This window comes from Papio anubis, chromosome 1 (assembly GCF_008728515.1).
Source record: "Papio anubis isolate 15944 chromosome 1, Panubis1.0, whole genome shotgun sequence".
Lineage (NCBI taxonomy): Eukaryota > Metazoa > Chordata > Mammalia > Primates > Cercopithecidae > Papio > Papio anubis.
This window is the reverse complement of record NC_044976.1, coordinates 115,906,407-115,929,626: the sequence shown is the minus strand read 5'-3', so window position 1 is coordinate 115,929,626 and position 23,220 is coordinate 115,906,407. Positions and strand designations below refer to the sequence as shown.

At 44.4% G+C, this 23,220-nt stretch overlaps 1 protein-coding gene across 4 annotated transcripts; it reads right to left on the bottom strand.

Annotated features, from left to right (window-relative positions):
• Positions 1-869: 869 nt before the first annotated feature.
• Positions 870-23,198, bottom strand: TENT5C (terminal nucleotidyltransferase 5C). Of its 4 annotated transcripts, XM_017946203.3 has the most exons (3): positions 22,979-23,087; positions 19,844-19,912; positions 870-6,412 (listed from the first exon to the last, which is right to left on the bottom strand). In XM_017946203.3, exon 3 carries the CDS (start codon positions 6,383-6,385, stop codon positions 5,210-5,212), a length of 1,176 nt encoding a protein of 391 aa, XP_017801692.2. In that variant the 5' UTR covers positions 6,386-6,412; positions 19,844-19,912; positions 22,979-23,087; the 3' UTR covers positions 870-5,209. The 4 variants fall into 4 exon arrangements, with proteins under 4 accessions (XP_017801692.2, XP_003892529.2, XP_009214715.2 ...); XM_003892480.5 differs by lacking the exon at positions 19,844-19,912 and having other exon boundaries at positions 22,979-23,198; XM_009216451.4 differs by lacking the exons at positions 19,844-19,912; positions 22,979-23,087 and adding an exon at positions 22,138-22,353.
• Positions 23,199-23,220: the final 22 nt, after the last annotated feature.

Here is a 23,220-nt window from a genome sequence, read left to right as displayed (position 1 = left end):
AAAGAGGTCACTGACATCACGGATGTGGATGGGCAGAATGAAGGGAGGAGTGAAGAGACAACATGGATAGTGTGAGCTGACAGTCAGGGCTTAAGAGGAGCAAGGGTTACTTACTGAGTAACCATGCCAAAGAGGGACTCATACCAGACTCCAGAGCATGTGCATCCTAGGCTGAAAGGTTTGAGGAGGAGCAGGGACAGGTGGAAGCAAGGGGATGAAGGATTTTACACAACCAAAGACATAAGTTTAATGAGGACAATTAGGAGAATGCCATAGGAGTTCAAAGATATTCCACACAGAAAGGAGGCCACGGAAGGGGCAGGACTTGGGGTGGGCAGGGGTTGTTGTGAATTACATCAAAGGAATGAGGAAGAAGGTTGCTAACCAAAGTCTATAGCATCTCTTTATACCCTTCAAATATCGATCAATCACGCCAAGTATCACTTGTTCACTTCTATACTTCTTTAAAAATGTGAAGAAACTACAGTCTTTGTACATGTATGGCTGAAGTTGTTTTCTTTGCTGTTGTTGAAGTGGGCTAGAAGTTAAGGGGACTGAATTAAACAAGGTGCCAGCAAAGGCGGACTGCAAGACTCCACCTGCCGTGGGTATTAGCTGGAAGGCTGTGGTCAACAACCAAGACTAGTTTATGTTAGCTGGGCTCCTTGAAAAAGAGCCCAAATATTAAGGGATTTGTGGTCTCCAAGGTAACCACACAACCCTCCCCCCAAAGAAAGCATCTGTCCTTCAGAGAAGTATCCAAGGCTGATGTTGACAGCCTCGTATCTCTATTCAATATGTTTCCTGAAACGTAAAATAAATTCATCATTGAGGAGAAACAAATCAATGAGCATAAATGACAAGTTTTATTTAAATTTTAAATATACTTTTATTTCTCAAACTCAAAGCTTTATCAAGTTCTAACACATTTTGCATTGACAAGTGATTTTATCTGCATCAAGGTTAGTGACCACTACCAAAGAGGAAACCCCAGACCTCCTAGGCACTGCTAAGAAATTAATATTTCAAAGGCTATGCAAATATAGAACAAAAAGCTTTCAATTCAGTCTAATGGGTATCTATTTTTCATCTATATTAATTTGGAAATAAGTTGCTACCTTAGGAAAATTACATTTTTATCCATTAAAATAAAATACCAGATAGGTTGAGTTTTTTTAAAAAACACCCACAGATCCGTATTTAGCTACTTCCTCTTTAGTAGATGGTCATCTCACCTTCCTATGCAAACACACACGAGAATTTGCACCAAGTCTCACTAAGCCCAGGCAAAACTCCAAGCATTTTATTTAGCTTACACTTCAATTATTTTTTAAAAAGTGATAGGTAAACAAGATTTAGGCACTTGAACTACACACACACACACACACACACACACACACACAGAGTCTTTTCTTTCCTGATCTTCACCTTAGAGTTCTCAACAAATAATCCTGAAAAGTTGCCAGATCTTTAAAACTACCTCTCCTCAACACTGCCCCCCGGCCCCACGACTTGGTCCTCTGATCTTAACTGGTTGAATTCGAATATGCTCCAAAGTGAGCTGTGAAATTCTAGTCTCTGCAAGATTAGGGATGTGAATCTAACCTTGGAAACTGGATTCTTACAGAATCCACCCAGAAGGTTTTGCCTGACACAGAGCCCTGGTCCAACACCCAGGAAGGAATGGCCCCCATGAGTATCAGGGTCTCTTCTCACCATTGGATAACTACTTTGCTCTCTAAAAGAGGACATCTGAGCTAAGAATATAGCTGTATCCCAATACAAGGCACCAACCAGTACCAGAAAGTAAACTACAAAGGAGTTATTCCTAAAGTTAGGAAGTTGCTTTTGAGTGGCACCATTTCCCAAAGTCAACAAAGCAGTACTAGTTAAAATCCTAACGTACCATAAGGGTGAGGGGTTAGTGCAGAGGTGAAGCTGAAGAATAAGCAGATTCAGGGCTTTAGCAATTTGATTATTAATGTGTCACCACAAAACACAAGTTCATACACAGCTTGCTGTGACTCAAACCCCAGTGAAAAATCAAACTGGAAAAAACTGAAATGCCAAACTACATCTGTAGCATCTATCAGGAACTAAGCATCATCTTCCTTACCCAACTCACCCCATCTGCCAGGTCCCCCAGGTGTGGGCCATACCACATCCCATAGGCATCCCATCAGGAACTCTGACTGGAAGGCATTAGTAATAGAGTTCAGTTTCAGCATTGAGATTATTGAATGAGGAATAGTGTGTCACTGCCAAGGTAAGATTTAAAGGGGAGACTAGAGCTCAAGGTCAGGCATCCCGTGCGTGCTGTTCTGCCAATGTTAGAGGAAAAGGTACTGTCTTCATCTCACTGATGCTCAACCTGACTCCAAGCAGCAGGCTAGGAGAACAGGCTGCAGACATGCCGAAACCATCAGAAAACAGTCAAACCAGAGTCCCGAAACAAACAAGAGACTGCTTAAATTTAGATTAGAACTTGTATGTGAACTTCAGTGCCCCCTGCTACTGCCAAGTTTCATGTTACTCAACATACACACACATACACACACACACAAAATAGGAACCACTGGACGCAGTATAAGTTCAGGGTACCTGGTGCTTGTGTGAGCATTAGGAAAGGCAGGTTTCAGCTAGAATTTCCAGGGACCTGAAATTCAAGGTCACCTCGCCTATTCTGAGGCTGGCAAAAGGCTCACAGAGCAAGTGGAGACATCACTAGCCCAGGGGTTGTGTTTTAAAAGTACAGCTTTGGTCAGTGAAGCTTTTAACCCTGATAGCTCTTGAACACATGTCTATTCTCAAACTACAAAAAGATCTGAGCTGACTAAAAAGGTCAGGTGAAGGGACTCCGAGGCTACCATGGTGCAATGGTGGCAAAGACTGGGGACTGGGTCTTTCTTGCAACTTCTGTGCCTCCTTTCATCCTCAGAAGAGGACTATCACCAGACAGGAAAAAAATAATAATAATAATAAGCAGAAAGAACCCCAAGGACAAACTGGAAATGTAATTACTTGATGCAGATCTTATCTCCATCTGGTGCCTCATTACTCTGGTCCCCAAACCTTCTAGGTAGAAGAAATACTGATTTCTGTTACGCAAGTGCTTCTATTGGTGGCTTCATCCCATTTCAAAGCTTTGGTTAAACACATCTGTCATTTTTGTGCAAACACATGCCATTTGACCACAATGGCAGCTTTTTAAGGTCATGAATGACCAGATAGTTTTCAAGTTGGGATCACTCTTCATCGGGGTTCACTCTTCATCGCCCCACTCTTAACACTGAAGCACCCTGGGTCCCCTCAATTAGAACCGGCCTTGACTCAAAGCGGCTGAATTCAAATATAACTAAGGCTCGCAGCGAAACAGGAGCTGATTACACTAATAAGTGGCTTCTAGTCACCTAATACAGCACAACATAGATACCAGCTAAGCCTTGAGTTTCAGTCATGTCTGATCCGCTTTTAAGAGGACCAAGATATCACATTCCAGAATAAACTTGAAAATATACTTTTAGAAAAAGGTAAACCACTCATTTTCTACTAAGCTCTTTTGCATTAGGGTAACTTCATTGCTTAAAGCAAGGAGAAAACAATCACTCCGGGCTTAGGGTTTTTATAGCCAAAGGAAGGGAAAAAAAAAAAAAAATCAGGAGCATGAATTTGATTAAATCACTTTGGAACCCAAGCTGGCTGGCAATATTGAGTGTCTCTGCCCTAAAGTAATGCTAAGGGACCCCACAAAACATTTCAAAACACATAATCTCATCTAAATCTACTGGAAAAAGCCACAGTAGCCTAGAACTCTCTCATTTACTAAGCTTTCTTTCGACTAGAGATTAACACTGTTTTCCTTCTAAAGTGCAGAATATAAACAAGTCAAATCTACCAGAATAAGGAAGAGCATTCTCATTCACTCAATTCTTCCCAAATATACTGGAATGATTTCAAAGTGCCTTGGTAGCACCAATGCACACAAGGCCAAACTTAATGCTAACCCCCTACTTTCCCCTTCACACACAGCACGAAGACAGCAGGTTAGATTCTAAAGCAGTTCCACAGGTCACTCAGTTCTACTGAAATTCCTGAATTGAGTTGCTGTCAAACACACCTGGAGAAGGAAGTTACTATTTTTGAAAAAAAACAAAAAGAACAAAAACAAAAAATAGCCAAAGTACTCCAGAAGAACAGCTGTGTCATACTTGGAATGTGACCAAAATGGGTTTCCAATTAAAACATGGGAAGACCCTCATGTCAGTTACCACAATGACTCTGGACTCAGCACAATCCTTAGTCTTAGGAAGAATAAAACAAAAGTCAGCCATGAAAGAGCTGATGAGGAAAAAAGAAAAAAAAGGCAGCGAGTCATTTAATAAGAATTCTTTAAAGAAAAAAATGAACATTCATGTTTCCTATTTACAATTATCCCCTTCCACTACCACCAGCACAATTCTAATTAAACATTATGTTCCACATTTTATTTTGTTTTCAAGTTACATTTCAAGAAAAGGTCATTTTTTTTTTCCTCAGCAATATCTCGCAATTCCTCAGGATAGTACAGCATGTAAACCATAAACCACTTTCAACCAGATCTCAATTCTCCAGCTATTGGCTTTGGTTTATTGATGAATGACATTCTCTGCTCTGCTGACAGGGAATAAACATAAGCAATTCAGTCCCTTGAACAAAAATTAAGTCACAAGAGCACCCTCATGTTTACCATTTTCTGCCTGACTAAAATTGATACAAGAGAAGAGATTGTCAGCACAACTTTCACGTAACTGCTGAGAATCCCAAGTGAGGGCCAACGCAGCCTACTCAGGCTCAAGTGAGAAAACAAGTAGCTTAGCACTTCTCATGCGCTGCCCAAACTCTCCCAATGTCGATTACTGCACAGAGCTCAACCCCCACATGCTAACGTTTGGGACGTGACATGGTAGCGTCTATCTTGGAAAGATGTGGCTAGGTCATGCTTCCTGTAGCATTTTCCAACGTGGCACTGTAATATGGGTCCTTTTAGGGTTGGCTCATGATACACTGTAGACCCATTCCAATGGGTACAAAAAAAAAAAAAAAAAAAAAAGCAGAATCAGAGCTGAGTTCCCCTTTAAAAGCCAAACACCTACATCTAGAAGGAGGCTCCCCTACCTGAGAGCCCTAGCCCTATTGGGGTTGCCATTGTGGAAACCCTCAGGTCTCAAGGTTAGTTACAGGGCAGCCAGGTAGGGTAAGGCTGGCTGTAGGTAACTGGAGGATGGGCAACGTAGTAGTTGCTGAAGTTGCCATCGCTGACATAAGGAGCCGGCTGGTAGTAACAGGTGACATTGGTTGCATTGGGGATGATGTTTTGTTCCGCCAGCACACGCAAGGCCAGGAGGGAGATGAGGTTCAGGGTCTGCCTGCGTTCATGCCCCATGAGACACACGGTGCTCTCGTTCACCACCCTGCGAAGGATCATGAGGTAGTCGTACTTGCTTCTCTCTTCTTCAGCAAAGTGGTTTTGAAGGTAGGTCTCCAACTTCCTCTGCTGTTCAAGGATGTCCGGGAAGTCGATGAAGAATCTGGAGCACATGTAGCGCTCTAGAGTTTTGATTTCTTCCTGGTCCGTGGGCCTGAAGTCCCGTACGAGAAGGTTGCTGTACTTGAGAAGTCCCCCGCCTCTGATTTCTTCTGGGTTCTTGGTGGCAATCAGTCTGTTCTGCAGATGGTCAAAAGCTTCCTCGAAGTCCCCGTACATGCTCTCCCCAATCACGGTGGGGTGGAAGTGCTCAGAGATGGGGTTATTGGAACAGTCATAGAAGAAAAGCAAAGAATCCAGGATGATTTGGAAAGAGTCCACACTGAACTCAAACTGACGCCGAATGGAGTCGACAAACTTCAGCTCCACGTTCTTCCCATTCTTGTTGGAGAGGGAGATCAGGCTCCAGCGGTCAGTGTCCGTGCAAACCTTCACTAGCTTCTGCACATATGCCTCCTTCAGAGTGACTGGACTGATTTTGAGCTTGTTCACACCCTCTGGCAGGAAGTTCAGAAGGGAACACAGAACCACATCTCTAACCAGCTGAAATTCTGCCTCTGTTGGAAGAGCCACATGGAAGATTAGGTCCAGGTCTTTGCAGCCCAAGCCATTGTCTTTGACCAAAACGTGGCCAGCTGCAGAGCCATTCAGCCGGACGTCCTGCACTTTGATACCTGCCTCTTCCAGCCGACTGCGGACGGTCTGGACGATGTCCTTCAGAGTTATCTCCAAGGTTGGAAAGTTGCCTCGTCCGTGGATAGGTACAACCTCAGTCAGGACCTCGTGCAGCCGGCTAACCTGATCCCAGTTGAGCACGCTGAAGGACATGCAGTCCCTGGTACAGCTGCTCTCCTCTGCCATCTTCGGGGGATGTTCTGGCTGGGGAAACTGAAAGTGAGGGGTAAGAAACAGAGTTAGGATTCGCTTCTACATGGCAAAGCAGCTCAAGGAACTCACTATTTAATCTCTGAACATCTTCCTATAAAATGGTGATAAATAGCACTTACTGCTCAGTGTTGCTGTGAGGACTCAATGAGTTAAATATGTAAAAAACAGTGACTCCGCAGAGAAGGACAAAAACACACAAACTCATTCCATATTACTTTAGATTACTTCATAGTTTTGTTTTGTTTGGGGTTGTGTTGTTTTGCTTGTTTTTTCTGGGTGAGGGTGGAGTGTGCTGAGACAGAGTGTGTTTCGAATGTGCTGAAAACAGAATGTTAGCAAACCATATAGGACCGCAGAAGAATTAGTTACTTCTCCAGCTTTCTGGCTCCCTAACCACATCTTGACCTGTTTGACACCTAGGCTACAACACTCACACACAGAATATACAATACACACACACACACACACACACACACGACTTCCTTCACTCCACAAGTAGATGGATTCTCAACTTTGGGCTACCATCTCACCAATAAGTGAGAGTCCAACCCCTTCTACTGGAATAAAGCATGTTCCTTTAGCAAAATTCTCATGTCCCTTTCATTTACAGGAGAAGTCTGTCCTAACAAGTACTTGTCATCTAGGGTAGAAGCAAGGAGTTGTTTTTACGACGAAATTTCTAGTCAACAAAAGGTTAGGTCATCTATGTGGTGGAACCACTCTTCCTAGGATGGATGCCCGACACAAGACATGGCCAACTTCCTCAGGGCAGTGTGTACCTTTAAGTGGACTTGGGAAAAAAAAATAGTACCTTAAAGCTACCCGAGGAGAATAAAGTTGGCACTGAGTACTAGGAGAAAAACACCACTTCATCTGCTAGGACCACAAAGTTTCCCAAGTAATTTTCAGCTACGTTATACTTATCAAAAAATAAAACACAATGGATCCCTGGAAATCCTGATATATAAAAGCAAATACTCATATATTAAAATGTCAAGGTGCCTGTAGAGCCACGAGTCGAATATTTGCTAGATGGATGTAAAACCCAAAACAAAGAGTCAAGGTGCTGTCCTCAGATTTCACTGTGAACAGTTTTCCCACCCCCTCCGCCTTTCTGACTTGCTAGACACACACAAAACCCATCCCAATGACTTCTGCAGTTTCATTGTTTGGAAGCTGCTGTGTCTGAATACACATCGGCATGCATTCTCCTAGGGTTCCAACATGGATTTCTGGCCTTGCACCGGTGCCAGGGATCCCCTATGATTGTTACTTGGTTGTCAGGGCATTGCTAGGTACATGAAGATGAGCTCTTCAGGCTCTCCCATCAAGAAGGTAGTGAAAATATGAGGTATCAATACGAGGCAGTGTGTGGTATAGACAACTCTAGTAGTAGAAATAAAATGTAATATAAAAGTAGAAGAAAGGGTGTCCCTGGTTGGGGTGAACAGGAAGGCCACAGAGTTCACTTATAGAGAGGGGACACAAGCCAACAGAAAGAGAACATGAGCTCTTGGTTGGGGCCAAGAGGCAGAAAGCAGTGGGCTGAGTATGTGATCACAGCAGGATCTGCAGGACCTCTCTGGGGATGAGTGCTCTATTGCTTGCTACAGAGTACTTGTGGAGGGGAAGACAAAAGTGTCTCTGAACAGCATTAAAAAGTCCTAGGCTATCTACATCATCTTACAAAGCACTGGTAGGTTATGGATCGCAAGCAAAATCTGTGATGAATAATGTGACTGGCATTTGGTTTCAAGGCAGATTTGGGATAGTAGAGTTCTCTTTTTGCCATATCCTTTAAACACTTAGGAGTTCTTTGTGGTCTCCCATGATTAGCACACAGTACATTTGTGTCCACTGTATGTGCCACACCAGTGGTCCCCAGCCTTTTTTGTATCAGGGACCAGTTTTGTGGAAGACAACTTTTCCACGGACGTGGAAGTGGGGGTTGAGAGTTGCAGCATGAACCTGTTCCTGTTTCACCCTCAGATCATCAGGCATTAGAGTCTCATAAGGAGGGCACAACGTAGATCCCTCACATGCTCAGTTCATACTAGGGTTCACACTCCTATGAGCATCTAATGTGCTGCTGATCTGACAGGAGGCAGAACTGCGGTGGTAATGCTCACTCACCTGCCACTCATCTCCTGCTGTGCTGCCCAGTTCCTAACAGGCCACGGACTGGTACTGCCCCGTGGTCTGGGGGGTGGAGAACCCTGAGCTACACAATTAAGTTCAAATAATTACAGAAAGTTATGGCACTGGCTTTACTGTGACCACAGCTAGACTATGATTTGGTGGCATGGGTTTTATAGATTTCAGGTACGTTGGTCTACCTAAAGAAATACAACTCACTTGCTACTGTGAATCACCTGTTATGTTTTCAAGGCTCATCTTTATGACACAGGCATGAGAAGTCACACGGCAACCAGAGGCTGTAATGCAATCAGTACTTGAGATACAAGCAACAATTTTTTTTTTAAATCTCCAGCCAGAACCTCAATAATGTTACAGAGGAGAATAACTGTAGGAATACATTCTGACTCAAGTCTTTTTTTAAGGAGTTGTTCAAAAAGACGACTTGTAGGATTAAAGTCAGGACTACACCTATGCTAGAACCGTGGTTCTGAACATTAGAGGAGGGACATCTGAGACTGGTCATAGTCTGGAAGCTATGAGCCTTTTTTTTTGGTGGGGGGAAGTACACCAGGTTGAGAATTTTCATATATTTTAAAGTATGTGAACTTCTAGTAGACTCAAAGTTAGAATTTGTTTTAGACAGAATTTGTAAGGTTCATATGGTAGGAGAGGCAGAAATAGCCAGAAAACATTGTGAAAAATAGGAATGATACATACTAGCCTGTAACAGATATCACAAAACCACAATAATTGAAATGGCATGTTATTGGCCCAAAAAAACAAATCAATGGAACAAAATTTTTTAAATCTAGAAATAAAATCAGATATGTAAAGGGATTTAGTATATAATTAAAGGAGGCATTTTAGAATAGTAAAGTGAAGAAAAACATCTGGATGGTTATCTAAATTATCAAAAAGAAAAAAATAAAAGGGGCTCCCTATTTCATGCCAAACTAAGATCTAGATTGGACAGATCAAAGACTGAATGTAAAAGCATGAAATTCTAAGAGTACTGAGGGGGAAATGCGTTTATATATACTTACACACAGTGGGTAGTTTTTTTTTTTTTTTTTTATAAGTCACGTAAAACCTAAAAGCCTCAAAAATGGCTATATTTGACTATATAATTCAAAAACACCATAAAGTCAGAAGGCAAAAGTTGGAAAAATATTTGTAACATGAGGCAAAGTACTCATTTTCTTAATGAATAAGGAGCTTCAACAAATCAGAAATACCAGAAGAACCCCAACAGATAAGACACAAAGGACACAAACTACATCTCAAACACATAATACAGTCACAACCTTACTTAAGAGACAGGCAGATTAAAACCTCAACGTATCATTTTTATCTATCAAATGGGCAAAGATCAGTAAGTCTGATGTGTGGGAATCAGACTAGTATACTGCTTGTGGGTTCTCTCTGGACATAAGACACTTAATTTTAAGGAGATACACTCTTTGACATAGGGATTCTACTTCTACTTTGAATTTTATCCTTGGTATATTTGCGAGTATACACAAAATATTCATTGGAGAATTATTTATAAAGCTATAAGTATTCACCAATAGAAGATGGCTAAATGAGCTGATGTGTTTATAAAACAACAGAAATGCATGCAGTGGTTCCTACAGATTTAAGTATTCAGGGTTTGTTTTTGACAATTCAAGATGGCTGTTCTTTCTGTATGACTGTGAAATGCTCATCAAGACTCATTAATAGAAAAACAAGTTAATAGCAAAACTGTTAACAGCAAAACTGTTCAAGTCTATGCTTACACAAGCATATAAACTCTCTGGAAACACACACAGGTAGTAGTTATAGCCTGTACCAAATACTTCCTCTAGTTTGGGAGAAGTAGATTCAAAGTTAGAAGAAGAAAACTTATTTTGTACCCTTTGAATTTGGAATCTATATATGTATTAGTTGAAGAAAAATTAAAACCTTATGATCCATGTCCTAAAGCTTCTCCCTTAGGAGCCTTCTATTCATCTGTTGCCTTACGTAACTTCTTCAATTCCCGTTTTCCTCCCCTCCCCCCTACATTCCGCATTCCCACATCCATGTGCCAAAATTAAATACACTTGGAAGCTTCATCTCCAAGACATAAATGTTGATCTCTACAGATAAGGGGAGAGACTTTTTTCTCTAGAATGCCTTTCTGTCAAGTTTCTACTCATCCTTTTTAAAAGATGCTCATTTAAAAAACCCTCAAACTCTCTAAATCATGCAAATCCACCTCCTCTCATCTCATTCAACGTTTGTTAACCAAAAGAAATTTTTTTTTTCCAGTTTCACAGAATTGCTATTTCTCATTTCAAACATGGAGCTACCCTTGTGATACTGTTAAGTGGGTTACTGGCTACAGTTGCAAAAACTTTAACAACACTGTTTTCAGAAATACATTATGCCTGTGGTTAGCATCTTCCATGCCAACTTCTTCTCATACATATATGAATACTGGAGTTAAATTCTGGGGGAGAAAGTCTGTATAAAAGCACAGTGTGGGACATGATGAATGCCAAGTCCATGGTGGAGTTTTCCACTTTCTCAATTTACCATGATTTACACAGAGAGGAGTTTAAGCCACTGGAGACACAAATTTAGGCTGAGTGCTTAGCTCATTAGAAGAGCATTAAATAAGTCACTTGTGCCTATTAGAAAGGGATTCTTCATTGTCCCTCACTCATCCAAACAATTTCAAATACCAAAAGTACTTTTTTAAGTTACTTAGACAAACACTGGTATTACTAGAATAAATCCAAGTCATAGGCCCTCAGTGTTTAGATAACACATCAGTGCTTAGTCCAACAGTTTTTAGTTTTAATTAACCACGTTAAATCAACACTGATATAATCCCCGCATAAAAGAATCACGTGGAACACACATTCCCAATTCATGAAAGGCCCTGGTTAAAGGCAAATTCTAGTTAGCAGAATTAACAAAATAGAGAACAAATTAATTTGAAGCCTAGTAAATTCAAACTAAAGTGTTTGATTTCCCTTTTACTGTTTGAGAAACAGATTAATTGTATTTGCACAGTAGAAATGGGGAAAGGTGGAAACCATCCTTTGTTCCTACAGATTTGAGAATTCAGGTTTTGTTTTTGACAATTCAAGATGACCAACTATCTCAGGTACTTTCGAACTCCCTTCTCTTCGGTTATCTGACTGCAGTAAAGGTAGAATACACACACTGAAGGTGGGGGAGAAAAAAAAAAGAGGTTTGCAGAGACAGCAGCAAAAAAAGGAAAAGACAAACTAGGCCAGAAGGTTAAACCAAGGTCCCTGAGAAAAAGTTTGATGTCTAATCTAATCATTTCCCATTGCTCAGGACAGAGCTGCTCAACGCAGATTGGTCTGCAAAACCTACGTTTGAGCATTAAATAGAGGGGGGAAAAAAGCTATTTCTAGTCCTGCTTCATAGCTTATCTAGATTTCTGGACTAGCCAGTGAACTCCAGAAACACGATGAAAGTGTGAGGAACCCAAGGTGGGCGAGCAGGAGAGGCAGGTGCACAAGCTGGAGGGGAGGTAACTGTGAGCATTTATAACATTGGCACGCAGGTCTTTGGTCAAAGCAACACTAATTCTTATTTTGTGCCTGGCATTAGACATAGAAACTGTCCACAAGGTTCTTGGTATGTGTGGAGACATACATCTATCAAGTTAAGGACTGCATATATCTTAAGTCTAGGTCTGTGATCTTTAACATGAAAGCTATAGAAATGATTGTCTAGAAAATTTCAGGAAAATGCTCAGGCTTGAACTAAGGCTCTCAGCTATTGAGGGCTTTCAGCAGTCCAGAGGCAACTAAGCGTTACCTTCTTCTGACTCTCCTGAGGGTTTATGAATACAAAAGAAAACCAAACACATTTCAGCATTCCTTTGGTGACAAATTCTCTTTCACAGTTTCTGGATGTTACCTCAAATGTGTGGTTCTTCCCAGTAAAACTTTCTAACCCAGGGTAACAGCTGGAATCTTGGGCAATGGACCAAGCCTGGTGGCAGACTCCAAGAGGAGTGTGTACACGGAACAAAGACACCTGTGGGCCCTGGCTCCTGGCCAACAGGGGACCCGTGCACCTGTGGCTCTTCCCACACATCTTCCACACAAACCGCTCCGCCGTGTACAAGAGCTTTAGACAAAAAGAGACCATTCCATTATATATGAAAACCTGGAGAATTTAAGCAGAAGTAAAAGTGGTGGCGATATACTTCATGCTATCCTATCCCACTTCTTCCCTTAGCAAGATGAATGAGAACCACGATTCTGAGACTATTTCTTATTCACTTGTGAAATGAAGGGTGTAGCGGTGTGTGTCAAAGCAAATGAAATAGTACTCAGTATGAGCCACTTCACATCAATTCCCATCTAATCCTCATAGGCACTCTAAGGAAGCGACAACTGTCCCTTTTTCACAAATTAAGTAATAAGGTTCAGAAAAGATTAAGCGAATTGACCCCAGGTCCCCAATTGCAAGACGAGTGTCTGGGAATTGGTGACTCCCTCCCACCAAGCTCAAGGTCTGCCATGGTGGATGGGAGGTGGACACAGAGTGACAAGCACATGTCACAACCCACATGTGCACTGGGATCACCAGTTCTCAAAGCCACTAAAGTGATCTTTTCTAAAACAGACGTTATTAGTCCTAACAAAAAAGGACACAGCAACCTTCTGTTCACTATGTAACCGTGACACCTAATCTTTCCATTGCCCCATCCCCACCATATGCACTGAAGATAACAAAAAGCTGGAGTCAGTCTTTACTCTCTCCTTTTGTGCAGATTCCAGTTAAGCAAAAGATGCCAGGTGGCTTAGAGGTGCTCCCCTCCACCCACCCGGCCAGAGACACCAAGGAAGATAATATATTGCCACAGTGTGTGGGAAATCCCACTTCTCAGTAGGGGAGCACATCAATTGTTTCATAATATAAACGTCTAGTTCTGCCCACATCCTTTTCTCCAGCAGGTGCTAATACATGCAGAGCCCTCCAAGGGCTCTTCATATAGCGGCAGCCACAGCCATGGCCAGGGGACACCAAATGTGACTAGATATTTAGCCGGGTACCCTAATGAGCCACCAAACTATTTTACAACATCACAAATAGGCAGTAAAACAGTGCTTTCAGGGCTCTGTCTGGATCAATCATTTGATTCCTATAACAACCCTATAAAAGATACCATTCCCCCTACTCCCCCACTTAACAGATGGGAAAACTGGAGAACAGAGAGGATGTGCAAATTGTAAACTGTCCAAAGATGCACTGCTGGTGAGTAGCAGAAAAGGAATTTAAGAGTCTTCCTAAAAGGTGGATAGCTTTGGTGGGGCAGGGAGCTTGAAGAAGAGCTGGTTGCGCTTAGGTGGTCAGAGGAAGGAGATGGCAATAAGTAGAAAGAAAAGGAAGGAAGGTATAAAGATTTTTTAAAAATCAGATTCTAGGAAAGAAGTTTGGCTAGACCACTAAGGCCACCTGAGTGAGGTAAGGCCACATGGCAAATTCTGAAAGCAACGGAGAAGCATTTAGAACTGAAGTATCTAACAACGGTCAGCACAGAAACTCCAGGCTGCAGCCACCAGAACTGAAAGTGATTAAGTGTAGAAATGCTCATCGTTATGCTACTATTTGTTTTAAAGGAACAATGGCTGGGAGAAGAAGGCCTAGGATCCTAACTTCCCAGGGCACTCCAAGATGCTGGCTACGTTGCAGAGCAGTGGTTTTAGAGAAACCAAGTCCAGAAGAGAGAGAGAACCCAAGAGTGGAAGGTGCTGGGACAATCGCCTTGCTGAACTAGTAACAAGAGGAAAAATTAATGGCACAGGAGGGAGATGATCAGGAATGGGCTGATCCTGATCCAGAAAACAAAGGCATGCTGCTTTGCTCGTGGAATAAAGGAACAACTACTGAGAGTCGCTCTGATGGCTAGGAGATCAGAGTGTTGATAGGCTGATGAAGCAACAGAACAGGACACAAGCTGCAGTCAAGATGGCAACCTTCTCAGACCAAGAAGCCAATAACCCAACTGAGCTACAGAGAAATGGTTGATAAATTTGCAGCAAGTGACCAGGACTTAAAGGGCCAGCCTAGGAAGGAGAACTGGAACAAAACTGAAAGCAGAAAGTCTGGAACCTACACGGGACCTCATGAATGCTGAACCTGAGACCGGACACTGTCACTTCCCCCACACGCATGTAGTTTGACCCTTGACCCTTTCACCCATAAGAAAAGAGCCAGGCGCTTTGAATGACCAAGGACCTTGGTCATTTTGCTTGGCATGTGCAGCAGCAGATAATTGGGCAGAAAGGAGAAAAACCAGGGTCAACATGGATATGGCCTTCTGAAAAAAATAATCCTCCCTTACTCCTTGAATTCCTTGTGGGATGAAGGCCAGAAGTTATCTAGGAAGGGTTTGGAGGCAGTCTGAGGAAGCCTTTTGTCTGCCAGCTCCTCCCTAGGGCCTGACCCCCCAGTAAGGGAGGGGGCCACATTCTGGCGACTCCTCCACAGCCCCAAACACATGAAAGTTACAGATAACAGACACTCGAGTGTTTCACGTACATGGAAAAGGAGCTCAGAGTATGAATGGCCTGAAGCAATAAAACCAGATAAAATAATGCTTTACTTTTTAAAAGGCCAATAAAATATATCCTATGCTCACTATTTTTCCAAGACGCTATTTTTACAGTTGCCCACTTAAATGCCCGCAACACATTCTACCTGAGTTTAAAGAAATAACTGCCCCAGGCCACAAAGCTGTGCCCAGAGAAAACATTTCTAAGTCAGTGACACAACAAACCCCACAGTTGGTCTTTTCTCACTCTCAGCTCCATGACATCCAGCCAGAGTCTCATTCTGTTTCCTCAAGGTTATCATCATCCTCCAGCCATTTACCAATGATGTTTACTAGGGTCAAAAAATTTGGTTAGATTCCCACATGAGCTGTGGAAAGCAGCCCTGGACTGAAACCCAGGCAGGCCACAGAACCAGGCTGTGATCTCGGCTGTCTAAGGGGCCTCCATAAATTCTCACTTCTGAGAAGTGAGAAGCCAACACACTGTCTGAAAGGTTATCACTGGGCTCCGTCCATAGACACCCACCAATGACAACTCCAAACGGAAAGCTCTTTCCCACCTTTGCAAATAGGATGCTTAAGCAAGTGTGGGTGGAGAGATAACGCTGGAAGAACCAACGCTGTGGCCGCAAAACAGCAAACAGAATCAAAACACTGGCCCAGATATTACAACAGGGGATGCCACACAAGTTCAAGTGTTGAAAGGAATACTCTGACGTGGTTGCAAATGGAAATATTAACAAGGTCAGAACACAGACATCTTTAGATGGAAGCTGGGCATAAAAGCCTTGATTTTTTTCCAAGGTGTCAGCATGAAGTGCTACACACACAACTCGAAATGGAAATAATCCTTGTTGCTACTTGGTAACCACCTTCCCACCATCAACTGCTTCTCTCTAAATCAAAGGTGTTACTGGTCTGAATTCATTTAAAGAGCTCCCCAAAGAGAGCCTGCCTTTCTGTTCTAGAGATCGCCTAGACTTGAGAAAAATGAGATGATTCCTACGGAGGAGACTGCTTACTGTAAGAATGACTCAGTTTACACGCAATCCACAGGGTTTAAGAGCTGACAGCCTCCCTCGGGGTTTCATCAAAGGCTGCTTCCACCGGCTACTTTACCATCTAACTCTCCAGCCTACAGCTTTAAACAGTTGTCCAAAAGGAAGACCTCAGTCAGTTAAAAGTCCTGTCTAATCACTAGCAGCTTCCCTGGCTGGGCCTTATCAGGAAAGGGACAAGCAACTCTTAGTTCCTCAAATGCCACCCTTATCATACGTTAGACCATAAACATACCCCGTTCACACGTGTCTAAGTGTGGGCTGACCTCCATTTCAGAGCAGATGCTAATTACGGGCACAGTTCCGTCCAGGTTTGGGTTTTGCATGGGTCCTTCCCTTAGGAGTTGGCATTCAAGTTGCAGGTTCCGGGCCTCCAGGTACTGCGCACAGCAGCAGCCCATGTTTAGCATTTATCAAGTAATTAATGTGCTGTCACTAGACAGTTCAAACACCTTTGACTCGAATGTTATTTCCTCTTGCAATTTCACTCAAATTTTAAATGTTGATAAAATTTAATTGTTGATAAACTGAGTCCTGGTCCCCCGCCAGTCTCAGAAGATTTTATCAGCAGTTCCTTGAAATTCTATTGCCTTATTATTATTCTCTAAGAAACTATAAAAAACGAGAGAATGGGCACTGGGCTAGGAATCCAACACCATGTGTTTTAGTGTCAAGTCTGACGCACAGGGTGAATGAATGTCAGTAAGTTAGCATAACTGACTTTCCTTTCACTCTTTCAAAAATGTGCGTGCCTACTGTGTTTTGAGCACTGCTCCAGGAGCTTGCGATACCCTGGGAAGAAAGAGACAAAGATCCCTGGCCCTGTGGAGCTTATATCCTGCTTCATACTCTCCTTCCATAACTTTGGGTTGTTAACTCTTGCCTCCCACACACGCAGAATCAGAACTTGAGAGTGAAACATTTTTGCTGATGGTCTAGACTTATGCTGCCCAATACAGTAGGCACCGCTATAAGTGCAAAAACACACACTGAATTATCAAGGGATATGATAACAGGAATGTAAACTGTCTCATTTAGATTTTTTACACTGACTACATACTGAAATGATGAAATTTGATATGTAGATTAAATACACTTACTAAAATGGATTTCATTCTTCTTGGACACAGGGTCTCACCCTATTGCCAAGGCTAGAGTGCAGTGGTTCGATCACAGCTCACTGCAGCCTTGACCTCCTGGGCTCAAGCAATTCTCCTGCCTCAGCCTCCTGAGTAGCTGGGACCACAGGCATGTGGTCACCACACTCAGCTAATTAAAAAAAATTTTTTTTTATATAGATGGGGTCTTGCTGTGTCATACAGGCTGGTCTTAAACTCCTGGACTCAAGGGATCACCTGCCTCAGCCTCCCAAAGTCCTGAGATGACAGGTGTGAGTCACTGCCCCTGGCCAAATTTCACCTACTTCTACTCTTTAATGCGACTACTAGGAAGTTAATAGTGTCTCTCATATTTTTACTGGAAAGCACTGATCTAATTTATTGTCCTTATTATAATGAAGAAGCCGAAGACTGAAGAGGTAAAGGCTCTGCCAGGACCAGAGCCCAGGTCTCCCCAGAGCTAAAGTCAGCCTCAGAGGCAGAGGAGGTAAAAAGATGACAAACAGCCTGGGCACAGGAGATAGCAGCAGCGCTAGCTCCAGCTGAGCTAGCTGTAAGCAAGCCTCTAGACACGTATCAGGCACTCGATGAGTGTATGCGTCATCTCTGCTTCTGGATCAGTCCTCTGTCTGCTACTGCTGCGCTGCAGTTATTCCACAGGAATGGCAATTGAAACTGCCCAAGTCCATACAGCACTGGCCAGCTGTGGAGATCCTAATACCCATCTCTAACTACGACGAGCAGAGGGCAGTGATGGATAGACCGTGTTTGGGGATTGGGGGCAGGCAGCCAGGCAAGGTGGAGGATTACCTCTTCTATCTTCGCAAGGGCTAAACAAGTTGAGAGACACTTATGGCAATGTAAGAGGGTGTGGGCAGGTTCATGGATAATTTTCTTCTCAAAATGTTTTCACAGGAGGCTAAGTATGGTAACAGTATGGGACTTCGTGCTTACCCAATCAAAGATAAAATTTAAGAACTAGAAAAGAAGGTAGAAGGCAGAACTGTAAGAAAGTATTGGCCGGACGCAGTGGCTCATACCTGTAATCCCAGCGCTTTGAGAGGCCGAGACAGGCAGATCACAAGGTCAAGAGATCAAGACCATCACGGCCAACATGGTGAAACCCCACCTCTACTAAAAATACAAAAAATTAGCTGGGTGTGGTGGCGGGCACCTATAGTCCCAGCTACTCAGGAGGCTGAGGCAGGAGAACCGCTTGAACTCACAAGGTGGAGGTTGCAGTGAGCAGGGATCATGCCACTGCACTCCAGCCTGGTGACAGAGACTCCGTCTCAAAAAAACAAACAAACAACAACAACAACAAAGTATTAATGAAGCGAGGTATGAAATGAGCGGGTCCTCAGACAGGATAAGTTCAGTCAGAAGCCTGTGGGAAAGGCCTGAAGCTGGACTCAACGTTTGGCGAGAAAGGAGTAGCATTCCTTTGTGCAGATATGAGTATCTGTTCTGTGAGGCAAAGAAGGGCAGTTAGGGAGACTCGCCATGGGGGCGGTCAAGAGTAAAGAGTAAGAAAGGCACGGTCTTGAAGAGGAGGCTCAGCTTCCAGAGGTGCAGGCAGTCCCTGTGCGCTTGGATGGAGTTCCCAATGTACGGACTGTAGAACTAGCCAGAGGCAGAGGAGGTGGACTCACTTACTGCCCTCATCAAGTTGCTGTCTACGGGCCCCTAAACCAGGTCAGTGATGACAGTGGGAAACAATAAAAAAGAGAAAGAATCAGCAGAACTAGCAACTGAGTGAACAGAGAGAAAAGGCTGAGTGAGCCATGTGAGGCTGGTGTCAGGGAGGGTGGGAAGGATGGGAAGTGCTTAAGGGAGTGGGTCTGGAGCTCAGCTTGAGGAGTTTCAGCTGTTGGTCAATTAGCTAGTCACTGCCCCTCAGCTCCAAACCTATACCCCTGTGGCCTCTACTTAAAAGGATTCAGCCATTGGCTTGCCTGCCTCAGTCCACCAGGAGGACACCCACTTCAAGTACACCTCCCTCTTTGCAAGCCGCCAACTGAACATGTATCCAAATGACAGAACACCTTCTGTGTGCCAGGCCAGCTCTACAAGCAGGCACTGGGGAGTCAGCAGTGAGCACAGACCCCGCTTTCCGGCGCTCATATGCCAGTGGCTGAGACTAATGAGAGAAATCGGAGTGCCTCGACTGTGTGATAAAGCCAGCCCAGCTCCTCTCGCATCCAGAGCTCCTCCAGAGGCATTTCCAAACACCATTGCCTTGGCGTCCTCAGCACCTGGCACTAACTACTGCCTAGGAAGCACTTAACTACTTACTGACTCAATCACGGTTATCCAAGAAATAAACAACACTCCATGCAGTTTTGTGACCAAGACTCCAAGACTTTAGTCTCAAGCTCGAAACTAAAAAACATACTACATGGAGAGAGTTGTTTAACATCAGCAATTTTTTTTCATATTTTTTTTTCCTGTTGTTCCAAGAAGTTTTCAGACAGTTCTAGAACAGACTGTAGGGGCCAGCTGTACAAAATCTATTAATTCTAAACAATTCTTAAGGTTTCCTTACCTAGTTGAGCTATATAAAGATGCTTCCTCTAAACTATTTGAATTCCAAATGTAAGCTTCTTTATGAGGCCTGCAATGAAAGTGTAAAAACGTTTGAGAGATCTTACCGCCTGAAAACATCACAAGAAATCAGCAGTACTAATGTACTCAAGCAGCTTTAAACACATGAACATTTCTTTAAACACAGAGGTGTCTGCTTCATTATAATACAATTTATGCCAATTTAATGTACTATAGTCAAAACATCAAGATGGCAGGAAGCATTTTCCTACAGTACCTTGTTTAATGACAACACAAAAAGCAACAGACCTTATCTAACCCAAGTAATGTTTTATTCCAAGTAACCTCACATTCCACATTACTCCTTAACTCCTAAACACACACACATGCACACAAAATAGCAGATGTTACACGCAGAGACAGGTGTGAAACCAAGAAATCCCAAAACGCAAGTTTAGCTTAAACTCATGAAACTAGTTTTGGGCTTCCACGACTTCTCTCGGTAATACAAAAAAAAAAAAAAAAAAAAAAAAAAAGGTTCAACTCATCCACCGAGAGCCTTTGGGTTGCCATTCTTTAGTAGGTAACTCCATGAACACAACATTGACCGGAGACAAAAGATGAAGACAGGGTCCTATGTACTTTAGCAGTAAAAACAAGTTTTTAAATGAAGTTTTAAAATTTTCTATCAAATGTGTCTGGTTAAAGGTACTGTGAAAACACGTGCACTACCGTCCACTTTTAAGTTATCTTTACCGCTGCGCTGTTCCTTGGACTTTCAGAAATATGAGGAATTCTGTTGTCTGACCGGCAGTGCGAGATGTGAATGATCTGCCCCGGCCTTGAACACAGGAGGATGTGGGCTGAATGTGTGCACTATGGGGAGATACGGCTGAGTGGGGACGGGCCTCTGGAACTCAGGAGATTTCAGTGCCTACCTGTGCTCACAGTAGAACAGAAGAAACCAGGTAGAGACAGCCACAGGTGCACAACTAAGTCGTGCTCCCTCTGCCAAGCAGGCCAAGAGCCAAATCCTTTCCTTCAGAGTTACATGAATTTAATCCCTGGATACAAGGTAGGTATTATGGAAAAAACAGCATAAGGAATATGGCTGTTAATTCTATGTGCTCACTAAAGTTGCTTATGAAATTAGGGGCCTTTGTTTTGGTAACAATTTAGAGGCCTCCTGGCAGAGTTTTTTTTTTTTAAACTTTGTTATGGGAGCACACCCCCCCGCAACGCGCCGCCCCGCATAGCTACCTGAACAATTATATACAATATACCAAAATCTTCCTCAAAACTCTTTATTGGGAATATATGTACTCTAAAGCTATGGGTATACCTTAAGAGAAAAAGTTTGTTATCTGAAATAAACTAAGCTTGACTCCAGAGATCATTTTCCATCTTCACAAACAAGAATGTCAAAGGACAGAACCCCTGCAGCCCAGCTCAGAGGTTTCCCTAAAAGCCCAGAGAAAAGTCAGCATTCTTTACTCCCCATCCCCCTCGCCCTTTAACACTGCAGGGCCTAACGTGGCTGGTCTCACACCCTCAATGATACCCTTGGGGATTTAAGACAGTAACATTCTGGGTAAGCTCTCCTACCACTCTTGCGGCTGCCCAACTTACTTCCTGGCTCACTTCCTTGCCAAGTTACTCACGTTGAAAGGTTGCTGTGGCCAACAACGGTCACCCTCCTTCCTGCAGGCAGAGGGCAGCTGAGCCAGCCAGGAGTGTACTTTGGGAGGATCTAATCACCCTAACTTTATTTCCTGGGCTGGTTCAGTCTCCTAACCCACCTACAAAGTAACCTGAAGACCAAGTTGTCACAATACGAATAATTATGCACATAGTATTTATAAAAGCTTTCTTACTATAAGCGCATTTAAGCACTTCATTTGTATGCACTTTATATCTCCGTAAGAAAACAAATGTTAAAAAGGAAGCAGGCCCTGACTTAATTAAGCCAGGGAATTTGTTAGAGCCCTAGAAACGCCTACCTCCGGACAAAAAAAAAGGCCGAAGGGGAAGGCAGCTGACACTATCCCTCCCGCAGGGTCCAGCCCTAACAGTGGGTTCTCCAGAAGCTCGCCAGGCGTTCATTTCTCCAGGGGAACGCCCTTACTTAGAGGTAGCGCTGCTTGGTTCTCTCGCCCGCCGGCGTTGAGTTCAGGTGTGCAGGCTACCAACCTGTATTCTTCAGATAAGTCACCCTCCTCCGAGACTCGCCTCCCACCCTGCTCCCTCCTGCCTCGCTACCAGTGCGAAGGGAGTCCCCGAACTGCGACACCTCACCGGGCAGCCGCACCGCTATCCGTCCGAGTCGACCCTCTCGCCGTGGCTTTTCACCTACGCAGTAAGCAAGTTTCATTTTCAAAAGGGGAGGAAGCAGGTTTCACAGACACCGCATTCCCAAGAAGTTTCCGAGAGACGCGCAGCGCACAAGTCACTGGCTTGGATCCCTTTGCTGCTCATGGTGTCCATAGTCGAGTGAGTGCATTAAACTTAAGGATCTCCGCCCTTCTCCTTAAAACTCAGGACTTGGCAATGAGCCTAGGAAGCGCCCCTCCCCTCCCCTCCCCGATCCAAGCCCCGGACCGCTGCGTCTCCAACTGCGCCTAGTGAAACCGCCGAATTCGAATTCGCACTCCGCGGGCCGGCGTAGGTGTGCGCGCCAGCGGGAGCGTCGGGACGAGCCCGAGGGACTGCAAGCCAGGAAGGGGGGCAGGGGCGTCGTCTGATCCAGGTAGGAGCGGAGACGCAGATCACACACTCTTCGGACGCCCTGCCTGCGCTCAGCCAGCGCGCAGCCCGCAGGACGCGCGGAGCAGGAGCTCGCTGGAGTTTGCCAAGCCCCAGGTCTCTGGAAAGCTGTAGTTCCCTCTCGGAGCGTCTCTTCTGGCCCTCTGGGACCGCTGTGTCAGGGGCGGGGGTCCTCGAGGGAGCAGGAGGGGAAAGGAGCACCGGGTCTCGGCACCCGTCCGCAGCTCCCCTCGGGTCCGCCTGCCCCCTACCAGGCTGGGCAAAGACCTGAGCACCGCTTGCGGGGGGCGGACCCCCGCCAGAGCAGAGCTCGCGGCTCACTGGGGCTGCCGCCGCATCCCCGCACCTTTAGAGAAGGGGATCGTGGACTCACCTGGGCGATGGAAGAGGAGGCAACAGAGGAAGGTCCTTGGCGTGGGCAGGCCCCAGCAGGAGCAGCGCGACCTCTACAGCCCCCAGGCAGCGGCACCGAGTGAGCCGCCGCGCCGCCGCCCCCTCCGTTCTTATACGGCGGGACCACGCCCCCGTCCCCGCCCCTGAGCCGCCCTCCCGGGGGAGCCAGGGGCGGGGCGGGGCGGAGCCAGTCCTCTCGGGACCCTTCCGCCGGGTCCTGAC